The 18,645-nt window shown below is 34.4% G+C and overlaps 3 protein-coding genes across 3 annotated transcripts in view; 1 reads left to right on the forward strand and 2 right to left on the reverse strand.

Moving 5' to 3' along the window:
- Positions 1 to 18,645, reverse strand: part of LOC125061681 (chymotrypsin-2-like) — a 67,250-nt gene that overhangs the window by 46,677 nt on the left and 1,928 nt on the right. The window lies entirely within an intron of this gene.
- The window catches only part of LOC125061683 (chymotrypsin-1-like), a 57,166-nt gene that overhangs the window by 16,852 nt on the left and 21,669 nt on the right, over positions 1 to 18,645 (forward strand). The window lies entirely within an intron of this gene.
- Positions 1,119 to 4,941, reverse strand: LOC125061682 (chymotrypsin-2-like). The gene is made up of 5 exons (XM_047667217.1): positions 4,831 to 4,941; positions 4,150 to 4,330; positions 3,776 to 4,022; positions 3,295 to 3,459; positions 1,119 to 1,337 (listed from the first exon to the last, which is right to left on the reverse strand). Exons 1-5 carry the CDS (start codon positions 4,880 to 4,882, stop codon positions 1,185 to 1,187), a joined length of 798 nt encoding a protein of 265 aa, XP_047523173.1. The 5' UTR covers positions 4,883 to 4,941; the 3' UTR covers positions 1,119 to 1,184.

Genomic DNA, 18,645 nt, shown 5'->3' on the forward strand with positions numbered 1-18,645 from the left:
AAGTTTATACCGCTACCATAATAAAAGGTTTATTTATCCAGTTATATATTAAGCCGTTTGGTCACATTTTTTTAATTCGCTTTTACGACAAACAACAAATTGTATGAAGTAAAAATACAATGGATTTGCACATAGTGGTGATGCGGGTGAAATTTCGTGATCTGCCTCGACGTCCGACGATGAAACTTATTGAGTTTATCGCAAATTATCTGAGTCATGTATAGAGAGAAATTATGTTGCTTCTTTGTTCCTCAGATTTTACTTACGGTGTGATATGATAAGGAAACCATTGTATGGCTCTATTAAAAGAGCTTGGCTTATAATTGGGTTTAAAGATTTACATACATACATTCTCTAAAAACTTCATATAACTAATTCTAAAGCTGTGAGTTACTTTTAACACGACATCAATTTACATTCATCAAAACAATCAATTTACATTCGACAACAAACGAATTAACAAACAAATATGGTGGCGCGGGGCATATTCCGTTCAACCAATCAGCGCGCGAGGTGCGATGCGTTTCACAATTTGACGGTTTCACTTCGATACATTACAATCTAACGGTGTTTACAATTTTACGGTAACATATATACCTACTGGCATACAAGAAGTTGCCTTAGTAATATACATGCCATACTTGTTATAAAAAATATAGTTGATAAAAATGTCATATAGAAAAATATTGCATTTTATTAATATAAATGAAACAATTTAAACAGCTTCAGTAAAACCGTAAATTATGATTTATCTCTCTTATCGACATTAAAGCTTTACAAAATGAAATATAAGATTACTCAAAAACTATTTTGCCCTTGATTTTACCCAAAGAAAGCAATTAGAGAGCACTTTCCTGGCGGCCTTTTAGGTAGTTGTTCGATCTTCTCCTGAAGATCCACGAAGAAGTCCTAAGGGTTTGGAAATACCTGAAATAACAGCTGGTTCCATAAAAGGTAAACCACGCGGCAAGAAGTGTCTTAAAAAGAGTTGTTTTTGTGGTGGAAGATGGAATTTCCCATTCAGGATACTAATAATAAAGAATTTGTTCTCGCATTTGAAATAAATATATAGATAGTACACACTTTGGCAATCATTATATTATAGAAATAACATTACATTTAGGATAACATAACATTTATTGATATTAAGAAATAATTCTAAAACATCAATTGTCGGGACTTAATTAGGGCTTATTAGCCTCCATGTTGTCCTTAATCCACTTGGAGTAGCTGGTGGTTCTCGTGTAGACATCAGGCACTCCACGAGCACACGGAACGTTAAATGAGACGATAGCAGCAGATTTGTTGTTGCACGCCAAGGATCCACCAGAATCACCCTGAAAAGTGTTTAGTAAGATCTTTGTTTAAGAAAGAGTGAAACGTGGAAATTCCAAACATTACAACGAATAAACTTAAAAGGTCCGATTTCCAGATTATCCTTGAAATATTCTCTGAGTTACATAATATAAAATAAGTTTATTAGGGTGTAGGCCGAGAGAAAAAGCTGGCGTAAAAAAACTCTTGGTATGTGTATATATTTATAGTTTATATCGATTTATGTATCTGTTCCGTGGTCACTTGTAATAGGCAAGTAGGTAATCAACCTTCCCGCCTGAAATGGTTAAACACAGTCGACTTTTTGGGTCTAAGGCATGCCGGTTTCCTCACGATGTTTTCCTTCGACGTGCGAGCGAGTCTTATGCGCACATAGACAGAAAGTCGATTGTAGGGTAAGAAATCGAACCAAGATATATATCTGACTCTGTTAAGATGAAGCAGGTAATTATGTAGGGACATTTATTAAGATTGAGCCATGAAAAACTCAATTTGTAAAACAACAAAACAAAAACAGTCCTACAGTAAAGTCGGTTAATTGTTCAGTCCCTACTTGAGGGATTTTCTATCTTAAGGCCCCAGTACACAATGGCCCATGCGGGCCCACTACAGGCCATCGCCATTGTGTACAGGGGGTAATGGTATATGATGGCGGACAATAATTGTCAATCGTGGCGCGCAATCGGGGAGTTGTCGGTTTTTTGGGCACACTTCAAAGGAATCGTGGCGTAGCGTGGCCTGTGGTGTTTACACAATCGGCCATTGTTTAGTTCGTCACCGGCCGCTGACCGGGATAGTACACTTTTGTGTTTCGTGCTAGAACTAGAATTTGTTCTAGCACTAGAATTTGTAAAACTGTTTCGATGAATGGTCAGCATCCACCATCGCCTTTTTCGCCATTTCTTTTTTATAACTTTGTGACGGTACACACTTCTGTAATACTTGTAAACAGTATACAAATAAATAGCCGCCTGCAACAGCCGTAATTACTTCGACGTCCATTACAAGTGGTTTGCCAGGCAGCAATGAGGCATGCGCCATTGTGTGAACACCAAGTGATAGTGGCCTACAATTGTGCATTGCAAAGCGTGGCCCATCACAGGCCATTGTGTACTGGGGGCTTTAAGTAATTACGTAATTAGCTAACCTTGCAACATCTTATAGTGACCATATCACATGAAAATCATGTATGTTTTAAATACAGTCAAAACCGTTTACGACGACATCCGAACAACATACCGGTTATATTGACCAAATTCAAAGGTCCCGGCTGACTTCTATTGTATTAGGTACTTAATAACTACGTCATCGGCTGTTACGACCATCGGTTTTTACGACCAAATATGAGTAGTCCCTTCGTTGTCGTTACAACAGATTTTGACTGTAAATAGATTGACTTGCTTATTTATGCAGTGTATGATTAAGGACTGTTTCACACGTACCACAACCACACCACGTCGCAACGACAAAATGCTGTGAAGCAGTGGTTACGTGTAAATAGTGTCGCTGCAGCTTTTTGTAGTAGCGTTGTGGTACCGACAAAATGTCGATGTGGTTGCATTGTCGCCAGTAGTTGCGATGCGTCGTGTGCACAGTTGCGGAACGTGTTTCCGCTATGAATGCTGGAGTTGACTGAGTTCGAAGAGGAAACTTTGTCACCTTAGTCGAACGCAGAATGAATAAACCGGGGGAGGTCGGCCACTAGTTCGCAGTGCCGCTGGTGGTGGCATTGTGGTTGCGATGTGGTCGGTATCATATACGCCCAGCCACGTGGTGTGGTTGAGGTGTGGTTGTGTAGCCCTTAGAATTTTGGGACCGAATATACAAAATATTTCAAATAGGTAGGTATACAATGTCTGCTCGGTTACATTTCTATTTTCACCCACAACGTAGTTATAGGATCGAATAGGATTTTAGTCTTGTACGACTTTGCGGGACCTGATAACAATAATTACTTACTTTGCAAGTACCTTCGCCTTTCTTGTTAAGAGTACAGATGTGGCTTTCAGTAATAGGGAAATTCTTTTCAGCGCGTTTTAATATTTCATTAGCTTTACAGTCTTCCTCGGATATAATTTTTACGTCCAACCATTGCAATTTGTCGTGACTGCGTCTTCCCCTTTGCTGGAAAAATTTGATTAATTACAATTTGAACTTTTATAAATCATATTTTTTTATATAACAGTTGGGAAACGGGCAGGAGGGTCCCCTGATGTTAAGTGATACCGCTACCCATGGACACTCACGGATGCGTTGCCAACCTTTTAAGAATTGGTACATTCGGTGGTATTAGTTAGGAAATACTTCAGTAGCTGAATCCTTGACCCGAAGTTTGTGCCGTTACCATGATAAAAGGTTTATTTATCCAGTTATATAAGCCGTTTGGTTAAATTTTTTTCGTCATGTATAGAGAGAAATTATGTTTTAAGAATATACTTACGTCGTGGTATCCCCATCCAGATAATTTACACTTGTCTCCTGGTTTGGGATCTTCCGTGGCTATTTCGATAGCTTTAACTTTTTCGGTAAATTCAATCTTCTTTGTGGTTCTCAACAGTGCAATATCATTAACATTCGGTCTTGCGGTATATTTTTCATGTTTTACAATTTTGTCAACTTTGTATCTGGTACCTCCAGACGTTATGCTGTTTGTTCCTGCCAAAACGCTTAAATCTTTTGGCGATACGCTGAAAAATATTTTTACTTTAATAGAAATAATTTAATTCGATAGATAGTCAATATTTTTTAGATAATTTACTAAAACAGTTAATATAAATTTATTTAAAAATACTCATAATCGAATCCTAGGCTTACTCTCGGACACATTGTGCTGCAGTGAGGATCCATTGGTCAGCAATGATGGCACCACCACAGGTTGCGATGTTATTATAATCTGAACGCTGTAGAGATATTATGTATGGCACAGCCCCATCTGGTGCGTCTGACCCACCCACGACGCGGCCTTCGGGCTCATTGATCTCTGATATTTCTGCGGCTTTAAAATGAAAATAGTGAACATTATATTTTATAAAATTTCATTTATTTCCTCGAAAGTAATTTGTTTAACGTTAATATGAAAGGTTATTAAAATAAGTTTGTAAATAAGGATATATAGACGGCTTGATCTGAGCCAATAACTTTAGCATGATGTGACCGACCGACATCGTAAATGATCATGACGATGTAATGATACATTGAAAACTGGCACAGTAGATAGATAGATGACGTAGTTTCGGTTCAGTATAATTTTTACTAATTCTACCTTTTTATTAGCTTCTTACTAACTTAAAACTATAGAACATTTTTATATGCAACTCAATAGAGACTTTCCGAAATAAAAATTTAGTTTAGTTCTTATTTTTCTTTCTATACCTAACCTTCCGTAAAAATCAAGGGAGGCATAAATATTTACCAAAATAATTGGCAACATATTTTGCGATTCACATATAATTTATATTTATAATTTAAATTAATAATTAAAAGACAAATGCTTACCAAGAGCCCCGCAAAGCACAAAAGCAATAAGGAAGTAGTTCGTCAAATACATTTTGCTGGATGTGCTTAAACTATAGAAATTCTCGAATTATATACAAATTTCATAAGTAACGGTGTGTTCACAATGAGGATAAAACAATTATTAGATAGTTAAATGGTGGTATATTTTATATCACTTATTAGATTATGATTTTCCAATTACAATTTGTGCACTTCCTGGGGGCTGCCCCGAATTGTTTCAGATTTGTTATATTCACTATATAAACTCTACGCCATAATTGTTTTGTATGGGCAGCTCGGACAGTATCTTTCATTAGAATATGAGGTTGAGCAATAAGTTAATTGTACTGGATTTGCTTAAATCGGGAGCAATTTGCTTATCTTATACTTTGTAAAAAAGTTTAAAAGTAATTGATTAAGAATTTAGGTGTTGCATAATATGTTGTGATCAAGGGTTTACCTACAAGGAGTGTGTAGGAAATTAAGGACAACTAATACTTTATTGCTCATGGCGCAATACAAAATGTGTTGTATACATAAGCCCCTATATTATATTTAAATTTTTCTAACAAAACACTATTATTTAAAACTTATATTTGGTAATTAATTTTTTTATCTTTTCTAATTTCCTGCCATTTAATTGTCTTTCTTCATTAATTTATCGGCACGTGTATTGTATTATATCTATGTAATTATTAAAACTATTTAACTTTTAATTGGATTTTTAACTACTTTTATTTATTAATATATTTATTCATACGTTCTAAAAAATGTATATTCCCTAAAAAAATACAAGGATATGTGACCTCACAAATTTAACATATTTAAGTGTAAGTCTTAGGATTTACCGACATGAGTTGGTAAATGTAAGTATTTCTGAAAATACGACGATTTTTACGAGCTTTTTTTACCATTCGAATTCAGTATATGCCAGGTTTTACCACTGTCAGCTGGTAGATGTTGGTTTTAGGAATAAAACAATGAGTAATTCTTAATTATTTACTTTAATGTACTATTAGACAAAACAGGTACATAGTATTATAAAGGTATCATATCATAGTAATAAGTACAAACTAATACCAACTTATTTAAATTATTTTGAAAAAACACATAACGTATATCTCTGAAAGTCTTAATCTCTATCATATCTATCTAACTGAATCAGTAGTTCTCTATTTGGAATTTAACAACGAAATACAAACATAATGCTTACATAAGCTAGTCATGTTTTGTTTTTCAAAATTTACCGTGCCATTAATGTAAATCCTAAGATTTACCAACGGAATGGTGGTAAGAGTTCGAATCGCAAACCTTTTGGGACATTTACCATTAGGAATTGGTAGATCTTAGGTTGTACTGGAATATCTTAGGATTTACTGCAGTTCGAGCTTTTACAGTAGCATATATATAAATAAGTACGGGATGTCTGCAGCAAGAGACCTAAAGTAACAGACGGAGCTCTAGGGATAAGATATAGGGTTCAAGGTAGTAGTATTATCTCAATAAGACAGAGGAGCATTTGTAGACAATGAAATTGCTCTCTAATTGCTTTCTTGAGGTAAAATCAAGGTCAAAATAGTTTTAAGTAATGTTATAATATTTCATTTTGTAAAGCTTTCTTATGTCGATAAGAGAGATAGATCAGAATTTATGGTTTTACTGAAGCTGTTTAAATTGTTTTATTTATATGCAATATTTTTCTATATGATATTTTTATCATCTCTATACTTTTTATAACAAGTACTAGCAGACCGGCCAAGCGTTGCTGTGGCTAAGGTTTTTGTTATATTACATAGTAGCAAACTATTCAAGGGAAACGGTAGGAGAACACCAGTCATGGGGACCACCATGCTTTTTTGGTGGTTATGCCATTATATTGTAGCTTATGTGAAACGTTGGTACTTTCAACACGGCGCCATCTGTTAGAATTGTGACTATCAAATAATAAACAAATATTTTGCAATGAAATAATATTGCGGGTATAAATTGAGATGTAAGCTATCCTATCTTTTAAGTTGGATCAAACTACACACGGTGTGCAAATTTGATTGATATCGGTTCGGTAGTTTAGGAGTCCATAGCGGACAAACAACGTGACACGTAATTTATATATGTTAAGATATTAAGATGTTACTGTGGCAACTTCTTGTATGCCAGTATATATTATGTACAATTTTACATAATTCACACGCTCTTAAGTTTTTAGAGAATGTATGTAGTTTAAAACTGAATGATTCCATAGAGGGCTACAGCGAAGTACATAAGTAAGTTTGGGAATAAAAAGGAGTTTTAAAATGAACAGAGCTGAGTGTGCGGTAATATCCAGAAGACGGAGAGAAAGATCTTTAAATTTTGATATTGTCGAGTTAATGTATTCTTCAAAACCTTTGAAAATCGGTGCCCCTAAGAGGTATAGTGATTTTTTATTTTTTATTTTTATATTTGGGGCTAAAGTATTAATTTTTTTATTGTAAGGTTGGTGTCCATATTCTCACCATAGAGACCCATTGAACTAAAATTTGATATAATCTTAGATAGATCTGAAAGTACTACCATCGTCAAGATACCAGACGTTAAGATATGATTTTAAATTTTGTATGCAAGAATTTATTGCGAGACTAAAAATAGCCGGCCCAAGAGGATCACCTTGTGGGGGGAAGATTGAACGGTATTTTGATGAGATGACCAGAGTTGTGTTCGAACTTCATGTAGAACAATAAATATTAACCTATGCTAATTTATGGCTTTGATTAGTAACAAGCAAAAACTACACTTTTCTATAATATCAATGAACTATTGTTAAATCTGTTCCAAAGCAGAGAAAATAAGTAAATAAAAAAATAAAGATAAATCGTGACGGGGATTCCATAGCTTTTATTGACATGAAAACTCACATCTTACTTAAGTGAAAAAATACCTATATTTAACAAAGATACAGCTAATTGTTTGTTTTTTTATATACCAATTATACCCCAACGGGGAAAGATTGAAACAGACGTTCTCAAACTTTTGCCATCTCAGTTTTAAGCTATCCACGAATCCCATCATAAAATTTAAGAGATAAATCTTTTTGAATTGGATTGACGGCCGTTAAAACAGTGATATTTTCTTTGCCTGTGCCATGTTCGAGACGACAGTGTTCCCTTCTTTCGGAATAATATACGGGTCAGTATGTTTATTTCTGAAATGTTCAAGCGATTCGAGGTTGTTTTCAGAGAAATTCCATGACGTTTTCAGAATTTAGTATACCAATCTGATCCTGGAACTTCGTCCTTAAATGGGGTAATATAGCGTTCCACGAGAAAAATTACTTCTTTTCTAGATAGCCCAAAACCCCATTTTTCCAAAACTTAAAGGCCATTGGCTAATCTCAATATCACGACCAAAGACAGGAGGGCGATCTAATGTAATACTTTTAACGCAGGTATTTTTGTTCGGTTGAAAAGCGTAGCAATACGATTTTTAAAAATTTAGCTGCTCCAAATGTCAAAACCTTTCTTTTTACTTTTTCTACGCCTTCGGCCACATCGTCTTGGGTATAGGATGTTGCACGTGATTATATCCGGACGTAGTTACGAGGCATGGTTACTGAATAAAATAATTGCAATTATTAAATAATTAGGTATTATTACACGATATACATACAACCATAATTATTAAAATATTTATTAGGTATAGATACCTTTTTATTTAATTGCAGAACTAAAATTTTATTTTAAGTAAAAATTTAAATAGATAAGATAGTTTCAAATTTTAATTTATTTAATTTTTACTTTTCTCTGCATATTCGGTAATTTATATTTATATCCTGTTACCAGTTAAAGATTGAGAATAACTGCATTTTTCTATGCCATTGGGAACGGAGTAAGATCGAAGCTGGTGTATAATTTATCTTAGCCCGTATTTTTTTTTTTTGGGTAAATATGAAAGTTGAGATATTTCCTAAATGACTAAAGATAGCCGTATTTTGATGTGGTTTCGTAACTAAGAATAAAAAACTATACTATATATGAAACATAGGAATATTTAACTATAGTCGTACCTATCTTGTAATTAAAGTTACACTACACGGGTCACGGGGTAAGATTAAATCACTTGAAGATTTTACGAGAAAATCACGACGCAGAAATTATTCAAATTTACGCACTCCACGCACTCTGGGCGGCTAACTTCGAATGTGGTTTGGAACGTTAGAAACTGGCGGTTTTAATCAAAATACCAGCACTCAAAAAAATACGTTAAATCTTGCCCCCACTTTAACCCTATATGTTCCTTGTACTTTTGCACGCCTCGCAGTGCTCTACTCTCGACATTTCAAAAAACCCAGTCTTTCGAAACTTGAATGACTTTTTTCTCACTAATATAACACTTGCAGGATAATATGAGTGCACTAAAACCGAGTTAAACAATCTATCAAGCACATATGGTATTTTTTATGAACAATTATTTTGTTTAACATAGTAAATAATAACATTAAAATCAATCATTCTTGGACGTCTGTCAGTCTGTGTTTATGGATCCATGTATATGGCAGAGAAATTGGTCAAAAAATTTATCGTACCAGAATACTTTTTTTCTTTTTATATAAAGTTATACCCTGGGCTGATTCCTAGTTAATATTAGCGTTCTAAGTACTGTCGTTTAATTATAATTTGTAAAAAACTAAAATACGACTGTGTATTTGTATATCTATATATATATATGTTACTGTAAAAGCTCGAACTGCAGTAAATCCTAAGATATTCCAGTAAAACCTAAGATCTACCAATTCCTAATGGTAAATGTCCCAAAAGGTTTGCGATTCGAACTCTTACCACCATTCCGTTGGTAAATCTTAGGATTTACATTAATGGCACGGTAAATGTTGAAAAAAAAAAATTAAGTTAGACTAGCTTATGTAAGCATTATGTTTGTATTTCGTTGTTAAATTCTAAATAGAGAACTACTGATTCAGCTAGATAGATATAATAGAGATTGAGATATTCAGAGATATACGTTATGTGTTTTTTCAAAATAATTTAAATAATTTGGTATTAGTTTGTACTTATTACTATCATATGATACCTTTATAATACTATGTACCTGTTTTGTCTAATAGTACATTAAAGTAAATAATTAAGAATTACTCATTGTTTTATTCCTAAAACCAATATCTACCAGCTGACAGTGGTAAAACCTGGCATATACTGAATTCGAATGGTAAAAGCTCGAAAAAATCGTCGTGTTTTCAGAAATACTTACATTTACCAGCTCATGTCGGTAAATCCTAAGACTTACACTTAAATCTTAAGATTAACCGTAGTTCGAACTTTTACAGTAACATATACACTATTTACCATGTGTTAGGGTACATCTGTAGGGCTTTGGGATCCGTACGGTGGTTAGGTTAGGTTAGGTCTCACGCTCTCATATATTTAATTATCTAGTGGAGTAGATCTTCTCTTGAAGACCCCTAAGTCCTTTCGGTTTAGAAATGCCTGGAATTAGCAGATGGTTCCATAAAAGGTAAACCACGCGGCAAGAAGTGTCTTAAAAAGAGTTGTTTTTGTGGTGGAAGATGAAACTTTGCATTCAGCTGTAATGATATTTAGATGATATGCGATAGAAGATGCAAAGACTGACAACATCCAACGGATTTAGCCCATAGTTTCCCCAACCTTTGATGAATTACTGCCCCTTTACAAATAATAATACATAATTTTAACGCTCCCCTTTTTACAATAGTTAATTATATCAATCCTCTCTGTGTTCGTGGTATAATAACCTGATTATTTAAAAATATTATATATATAGGGGATCGGATAGAAAAGCCGTAGATTTGTTCAAGGGTTTATTTTCAACTATCTACGAGGAATTTGGTTACACTAAAAAAAGCCCGAAATTACGCACAGAAATTCACTGATTACACAAACACAAAATACTGCACATTGCTCCGTCCTTATCGTACGGCGCTCTAGAGTACTCGGTCTAGCTTCGAGAAGGTTCCGATCTTCCCTTTCTCTCGCGTATCATACCTAGGCTAACATAACTAGGCCTGAAAACGGGTTCCCTGAAAAGTGTACCACTCGACTACACTGGTTCTGAAACTGACTGAAAAAATGTTTCAGCCTTCTGAAAACTAGGCTAACATTCTGTACATTACTATTTTCTAATATGTGATTTACCCTCTCCTGAAACGTACTCAATAAACGAAACGTACTCAAAAAATAATTCTGGAGCCCACGAACATAGGCTATCACGTGAATGTTACTGTGTTACTGAAAAGGACAAAACCATTTGGACTAGTGTTAGTGCACTTTAGTCTTAAGTGCTAAACAGTGAGTGAAAATATAGAACACTAGAACAGAGTGTCTTCCCATTAATAGAATGTAAGTATTGGACACTTTCTTATGTTAAAAATCCTTATTAATAAACGTTAATATAATTAATAAAGTTAGACGTAAATTACTAATTAGTCTTAAGTTAAGGCTAGATGGAAATGTTCCATGATGTCTTTTTTTAAGACACATGTATAAAAAAATTAAATAATATATTAGCTTAGGTACAGCTATTTTGGCCAAAACTTTTGTAAGCCTGAAGGATAGTAATAATATAAACGTTGTACTCGCATTTGAAATGAAAAATTATTTATTTGTTGGTGCATTTATTGATACTAAGAAATGATTCTAAAACATCAACTGTCGGGACTTAATTAGGACTTATTAGCCTCCATGTTGTCCTTAATCCACTTGGAGTACTTGGTGGTTCTCGTGAAGACATCAGGATGTCCACGACCACACGGAATGTTCCATGAGAAGACACCAGCAGATTTGTTGTTGCACGCCAAGGATCCACCAGAATCACCCAGTGTAAATTATCTGGATGGGGATTCACCGACGTAAGTATAATCTTAAAACATGATTTCTCTCTATACATGTCTCAGTTAATTTGCGATAAAATCAGAATAAGTTTCATCAGCGGACGTCGAGTTCACCCGCATCGCCACTATGTGAAAATCCATTGTATTTTTACTTACAATTTGTTGTTTGTCGTAAAAATGAATAATGTAACCGAACTGCTAAATATATAACTGGATAAATAAACCTTTTATCATGGTAACGGCATAAACTTCGGGTCATATTGAACAAACAACCCACTGAAATATTTCCGAACTAATTCAACCAAACCTACCAATTCTTAAAAGGCAACGCACTTGTGAGTGGATTGACTCTCCTGCCTGTTTCCCATCTGTTTTATAAAAAAATAGGAGTTTTGATAAGTTCAAATAGTAATAAATCATTTTTTTCTAGAAAAAACGAAGAAAAAGTCCCGTCAAATTGCAATGGTTGGACATAAAAATTATATCCGAGAAAGACTGTAAAACTGATTTTATTAAAAATTTTGCAAAGAGTTACCCTGTTACTGAAAACCACATCTGTGCTTTTAACAAGGACGGCCAAGGTACTTGCCAAGTAAGTAATTATTGTTATCAGGTCTCGCCAAGTCGTGCAAACAAGTCCTACTATCTAACTAAATAAATACTGAATAAATAAACCCGATTAATCTATTTACAGTCTAAATCTGTTATAACGACATCGAAGGGACCACTCATATTTGGTCGTAAAAACCGATAGTCGTAACAGCCGATGACGTTTTATTAAGTACTTAACACAATAGAAAAACCCTTTGATTTTGGTCAATATAACCGGACTGTATTTAAAACATACAAGATTTTCAGGTGATATGGTTACTATAATATATTGTTAGATTAGCTAATTACGTAATTACTTAAGACAGAAGGTCAACTAGGGACTGAATAAATAACCGACTTGGTATTACAATTATTACATGGATCTCACAACCTTTTATGGTAGAACTGCGTTGCAAAATTTTTTTACAAGTTTTTCATGGCATTTATATTAGTATTACTCCATTCTTAGACATGTATAAATAACTAAAAATTTTTCGTGTCCCAACATAATTACCTGTTTCGTCTACAAATACGCTCGGATTTTTTTCTTTGAAATATCTTGGTTCGATTCCTTACCCTAAAATGGACTCTTTGTCTATATGCGCATTTAAGCCTCGGCTCCGGTTGATCACATACTTGCCTATTAGAAGTGATCACGGAACAGATACAGAAATGAGGCCCAGACCGAAAAGGTTATATATATATTTTTCTCTCGGCTCGGCTTTCTTCTTTGCCGATGAGTAGGGATGTCTGAAATAAAATAACCAAAACTAAATAAAAACTTAAATCTCATTAGGAGCAAGATTTTGAACTTTGTTTAAGTTAGGGTAAGTTGGAAGATTGTTGTAGAACACATCAATGTCAGTAATCAAGTTGTAAGAGCGATATATTCACTGGACCATTCAAAGTAGCAGCAACAGGTAAGCGAGCCGTAGCTACGTATAGAAGACTTAGTTTGAGTAACTAAAGGAAAATTTTATAAGATAAGTGTGAATATTAAAGTTAAAAAATTGTTTTTTTGGGATCTCGCTGTTGGCCTTAATGGCGTTTACAACTCAGCTCGGGCTGTTTGGGCGAGCGTAGCTTGGCCGGAATGGGCGTTTTCCCCCGACTTGCGCAAGGGCGTCTCCTGCGAGCCGCCCGTCAGACCTGGGCTTGTGCCGTGAAAGGGTGGTTAATCGCCTGAAGGGCAGGACGGAAGCTCAACGACCACGCCTTCCCCGGTGAAAGCGGCTTTTTACCCTTATCTGATTTTGACTTAACATTACCGCGCGGGCGGCTTTCAATTTGTCATTAGCTATCGTGTCTATTGAGTGGCATTAATAGTTTAAAACTTGAGTTTATAACTAACATAAAATTAGGGGCAGTGGGGTTGCGATGCTGGATTAACAAAAAACTTACTAAACTGTTTAGAACAACATACCGGTTATATTGACCAAAATCAAAGGCCCCTTTTGTTCTATTGTATTAGGTACTTAATAACAACGTCATCGGTTTTACGACCAAATATGAGTAGTCCCTTCGATGTCGTTATAACAGATTTTGAGTGTATCTAGAAAATAGGACGAAATTCAAAATTAATTTAACTGATACAAATTTAGAATATGTAATTAGTAACAAATACTTATTACATATTCTAAATTTGAAGCTTCTATGTCAGCTGGAAGTTCCTTAGAATTTTGATGATCGGTCAGTTAGTCTGGGAGTGACCAAATTAAGTTATTTGACTAGTTATAATTCTTAAGCAGTTGGTTCAAATTGAATTATATTTGAAATAAACTGTGTATAGCAATCAAGGTTTATTTACCAGAAACATTCAAATCTCCTTATTACAGTTTTTAAAACATCGACTTAATGTACCAACTAATTTTTAAAAAAAAATTAATAAAATTATTTGCCTGATACATTAAAATATTAATTTGATAACGTAACAATATATTTTTATAATTGTTATTTATATAAAGGATGATGTGACCTTTTAAGACAAATTTGCACGTCATGTGTGGCAGAATATGCGGACTTTAGATTGTACCACCATAACATTTTTGTACCATATTCTTGCAATTAATGTCGCCAGTGTTAAAATGTTTGGACCCTGTAACAGTTTACATTTAAGGCTGACATTTCCTCCCTGGATTACGATACTAATTCGTTCAGCGAAGGAGGCACCAGCTTTGGGGTCTTCGGTACTCCAAAGCTGGTGATAGTAATCTACCAGTCGTCAACTTAAATTTTTAATTAGTGCGTTTGAACCCCACGGCCCAAGAGTAGAGAATCCAAAGAGAATAAAATCAAAGTTGGAAGAAATGCCCTTTTATTTTTTCCATTTATTATTTTCCGCCTGCTCTGCGGCCGTGCCACTTACGTGTCCACACAAGTAGCATCTCAATCCAGTCCCATCCTTCAAGGGATCAAAGACATTTCATCCGGTCAGATTCCTTTATTACAGACTGTATGCCATCTATCCCTACTATCCCTTAATGTACCCAAAATTATTTGTCTTAGGGATGGTGGGGTACAATAAATTAGAAATAAGACGGGACTTCTAATGTATGATGTACCATGTCTCCGACTCTATCGACATATTTAAATGTTCGGAGAGTTCACAGTAGCGATGTTGTGTATTTTATGTACTTAATATTATATACTATCCGACATTATCGTATTTGTACTGTATAATGTATGTATTTCTGTGAATAAACAAATTAATAAAATTTACAGATTATTGTTAAAGAAAGAAAAGTAGTGCTTCTTTTTTAAATTAACTTTTTAACCAAGGTTATATTTGACGCACACGTTCTTATAATTAATATTATTCCCATTACACTATCAATAATATAATTTGGGCTCCTTCTAACTAATTTAGTATTTTTTTGGTATCTATTCATATTCTAGTATTTTTTGGTACATTTCTAAATTTTCAATATTTTTAAACACATTATGGGCTGGGCGGGCAACACTCATTTCGATTCGTTCGTATTTCGTTCACATGATTTTGTCTTTGTCTGATGTTTACCGCAACTGTATCATTTTGTCTCTTTCGAACGGTTAATGCTTAACGTCGCGGGGAATTTACAGAAACTTAAAAATTGATTCCTAGCAATAAGTATAAAAGGGAGCACGGATTTTTTGTTCTTTATTTATGTCTCTCTATGTTATCGTGCGTGCGTAGTGAAGACAATAAAGCGCAAATACTATCAGAAATATAGATCTGAGTGGAAACAAAATCCTGAATTTTCGTCTTGGTTGACAAAAGAGAAAAATAGTGAGAACGCCAGAAAAATAGAGTGTAAAACTTGTGAAGCATCATTTTTAAGCAGAATCGGAACAATTAAAAGACATGCGGATTCTGCAAAACATCAGCAGAAACTAATTATGAATTATTAGCAATCCAAGCTAAGAAAGCTATGTCCCCATTAACATATGCACATGGATGGATCTTGGACAGTGTACATGTACGATTTTCAAGCGATTTCAAGCTGAATTTTAAAATTTTCATAAATGAGGTAAAGTAGAAGTAGATACCGAACTGATTCTGTGGGATGGAAAGATAGTTTTGCAGGGTTCAAACATATGTTATATTTTTATCAAGAATATTAATTTTCAACTGAATGAAACACTAGTTTCCCAAGATAAGAAATAGGTAGTTATTTAACTTATTTTTACGATAGGAAAATTAATTAAATCCTGTTTATTTTCAGAACGATTATAAATTATTTCAAAGGAAAGAACCCATATCTGAAGAAGTAAGAAAAGCAGAGCTTATATTTTATGCAGCGTTGGCAGAACAGATAATACATAATGTATTCTTAGTATATTTTTTGTATTTTTTGTGTTTGTATAGGTGAAACTGTGCTTTGTGTATGTTTAAATGTGTATTCTATTTTTGGCTTTTGTGTACAGTGTAATTGTTTGAATATTGTTTAATTAGTAGCTGTAGGAATACCGTTGAGCAAATAAATTAATATATAAATGTAAAATTCAATGGATTGTAAAGAACGGAAGATGAAGCTATAACAACTATAAAATGGGATGTCATAGGTGTTTGTGAAGTAAAAAGAATAAAAGAAGAGATAAGAGAATGCGAGAGATACATTTTTTATTCTTATGGAAAACAAAAAGGGATATTTGGAATGATATTTCTAGTAAAAAAATAATTATCTTCCAAGGAATATCAGATAGAATCGCCGTAGTCAATATTCAATTAAAAGAATTTAAACAACCATGGTCCATTATTCAAGTACAGGCACCCACAGAACAAGATGAAAAATTAACGAAAGACATTTTTTAAAGACATGACAGAATTAATGCAAAAGAACATAATTATCATGGGACACTTTAACGCTAAGATCATAGAATGGTGGTCAAATTAAAGATGGGAGGACGATCTACCAAAAGGATGGAGAAGGTCTGCCAAGGATAGAGAGACGTGGTATCAATTCGAAAGACAACCTGAATGTTAGCAACCACTTTGTTGCTAAGAAATTATTATTTTCGCTATGTAAGATACTACTGTTAAATAAGAGTAGCATGTAAGTTTAAAAGATCAGTGAATAAAGGGCTTTTATTATTATTATTATTCATTATTTTATTATATTAACCTTTGAAATGAAAAATTATTTATTTGATGGTGCATTTATTGATAATAAGAAATTATTCTAAAACCTGAATTGTCGTGACTTGATTAGGGCTTGTTAGCCTCCATTTTGTCCTTAATCCACTTGGAGTAATTGAAGGTTTTCGTGTAGACATCAGGTCTATTAAGAGCACACGGAATGTTCCATGAGACGATACCAGTAGATTCGTTGTTGCACGCCAAGGATCCACCAGAATCACCCTGAAACGTGTTCAGTTCTTTGTTTAAGAGAGAGTGAAACGTGGAAATTCCAAACATTACAACGAACAAACTTAAATGGTCTGATTTCCAGATTGTCCTTGAAATATTATCCCTGAGTTATATAAAAAAAATATGTTTATTATGAATTATAAGACACAGGTATCACTTATTCCACGTCATTAAATTTGTATCGGTAGACATCCCTCATTCGCAAAGAAGACAGAGGGTGTAGCCGAGAGAAAAAGCCGGCGTAATATACATATATATAGGTATATGGCCCTACAACTTTTTCGGTCTGGACCTCAGATTTCAGTCGGTGATCAACCGGAGCCTAAAATGATTTCAAGCACAGAACGAGCGAGTCTTAAATGCACGCAAAGACAGAAAGTCCATTGTAGGGTAGTAGTATGACTGACTAGCAGATTGACTTGGTATATTTATGCAGTGAATTTAGAATTTGGGACCGAAAATACAAATTATTTCAAATATACAATGTCTGCTCGGTTACGTTTCTATTTTCACCCACAACGTAGCTATAGAGTCGAATAGGATTTTAGTCTTGCTTGCACGACTTGGCGGGATCTGATAACAATAATTACTTACTTGGCAAGTACCTTCGCCGTTCTTGTTAAGGGTACATATGTGGTTTTGAGTAATAGGGAAACTCTTTTCAAAGCGTTTCATATAATCAGTGTTACAGTCTTTCTCGGATATAATTTTTACGTCCAACCATTGCAATTTGTCGGGAGTGTATATTCCATTTTCCTGGAAAAATTGGATTTATTAGAATTTGAACTTTAATAAATCTTATTTTTTCTATATAATAGGTGGGAAACGGGCAGGAGGGTCACCTGATGGTAAGTGATATCGCTACCCATGGACACTCACGGATGCGTTGCCAACCTTTTAAGAAATCAAAATAGCTAAATCCTTGACCCGAAGTTTGTGCCGTTACCAAGATAAAAGGTTTATTTATCCAGTTATATAAGCCGCTTGGTTACATTTTTTTCGTCATGTATAGAGAGAAATTATGTTTTAAGATTATACTTACGTCGGTGAATCCCCATCCAGATAATTTACACAAGTCTCCTGGTTTGGGGTCTTTAGTGGCTATTGCGATAGCTTTAACTTTGTCTGTAAATTTAATCTTCTCTGTGGTTCTCAACAGAGCAATATCATTAACATTCGGTCTATCGGTATATTTTTCATGATTTATAATTTTGTCAACTTTGTATCTGATACCTCCAGAACTTTTGCTGTTTGTTCCTGCCAAAACGCTTAAATCTTTTGCCGATACGCTGAAAAATATTTTTACGTCAATAGAAATAATTTAATTCGAAGGATAGTGAATATTTATTCGAGAATTTATTTAAAAGTACTCATAATCTAATCCTACGCTTACTCTTGGAGGCAATGTGCTGCAGTGAGGATCCATCTGTCAGCAATGATGGCGCCACCACAGAATGCGAAGTTATTATGATCTGAACGCTGTAGAGATACTTGGTATGGCACAGCCCCATCTGGTGCG

This window comes from Pieris napi, chromosome 24, assembly GCF_905475465.1.
Source record: "Pieris napi chromosome 24, ilPieNapi1.2, whole genome shotgun sequence".
Classification (NCBI taxonomy): Eukaryota; Metazoa; Arthropoda; class Insecta; order Lepidoptera; family Pieridae; genus Pieris; species Pieris napi.

Coding starts and splice junctions, on each gene's coding strand:
- LOC125061682 (XM_047667217.1), bottom strand. CDS start 4,882: ATGTATTTGACGAACTACTTCCTTATTGCTTTTGTGCTTTGCGGGGCT. Junction 4,331..4,830: donor TGTGCTTTGCGGGGCTCTTG/GTAAGCATTTGT, acceptor TTCATTTTAAAG/CCGCAGAAATATCAGAGATC. Junction 3,460..3,775: donor CTGGATGGGGATACCACGAC/GTAAGTATATTC, acceptor AAATTTTTCCAG/CAAAGGGGAAGACGCAGTCA.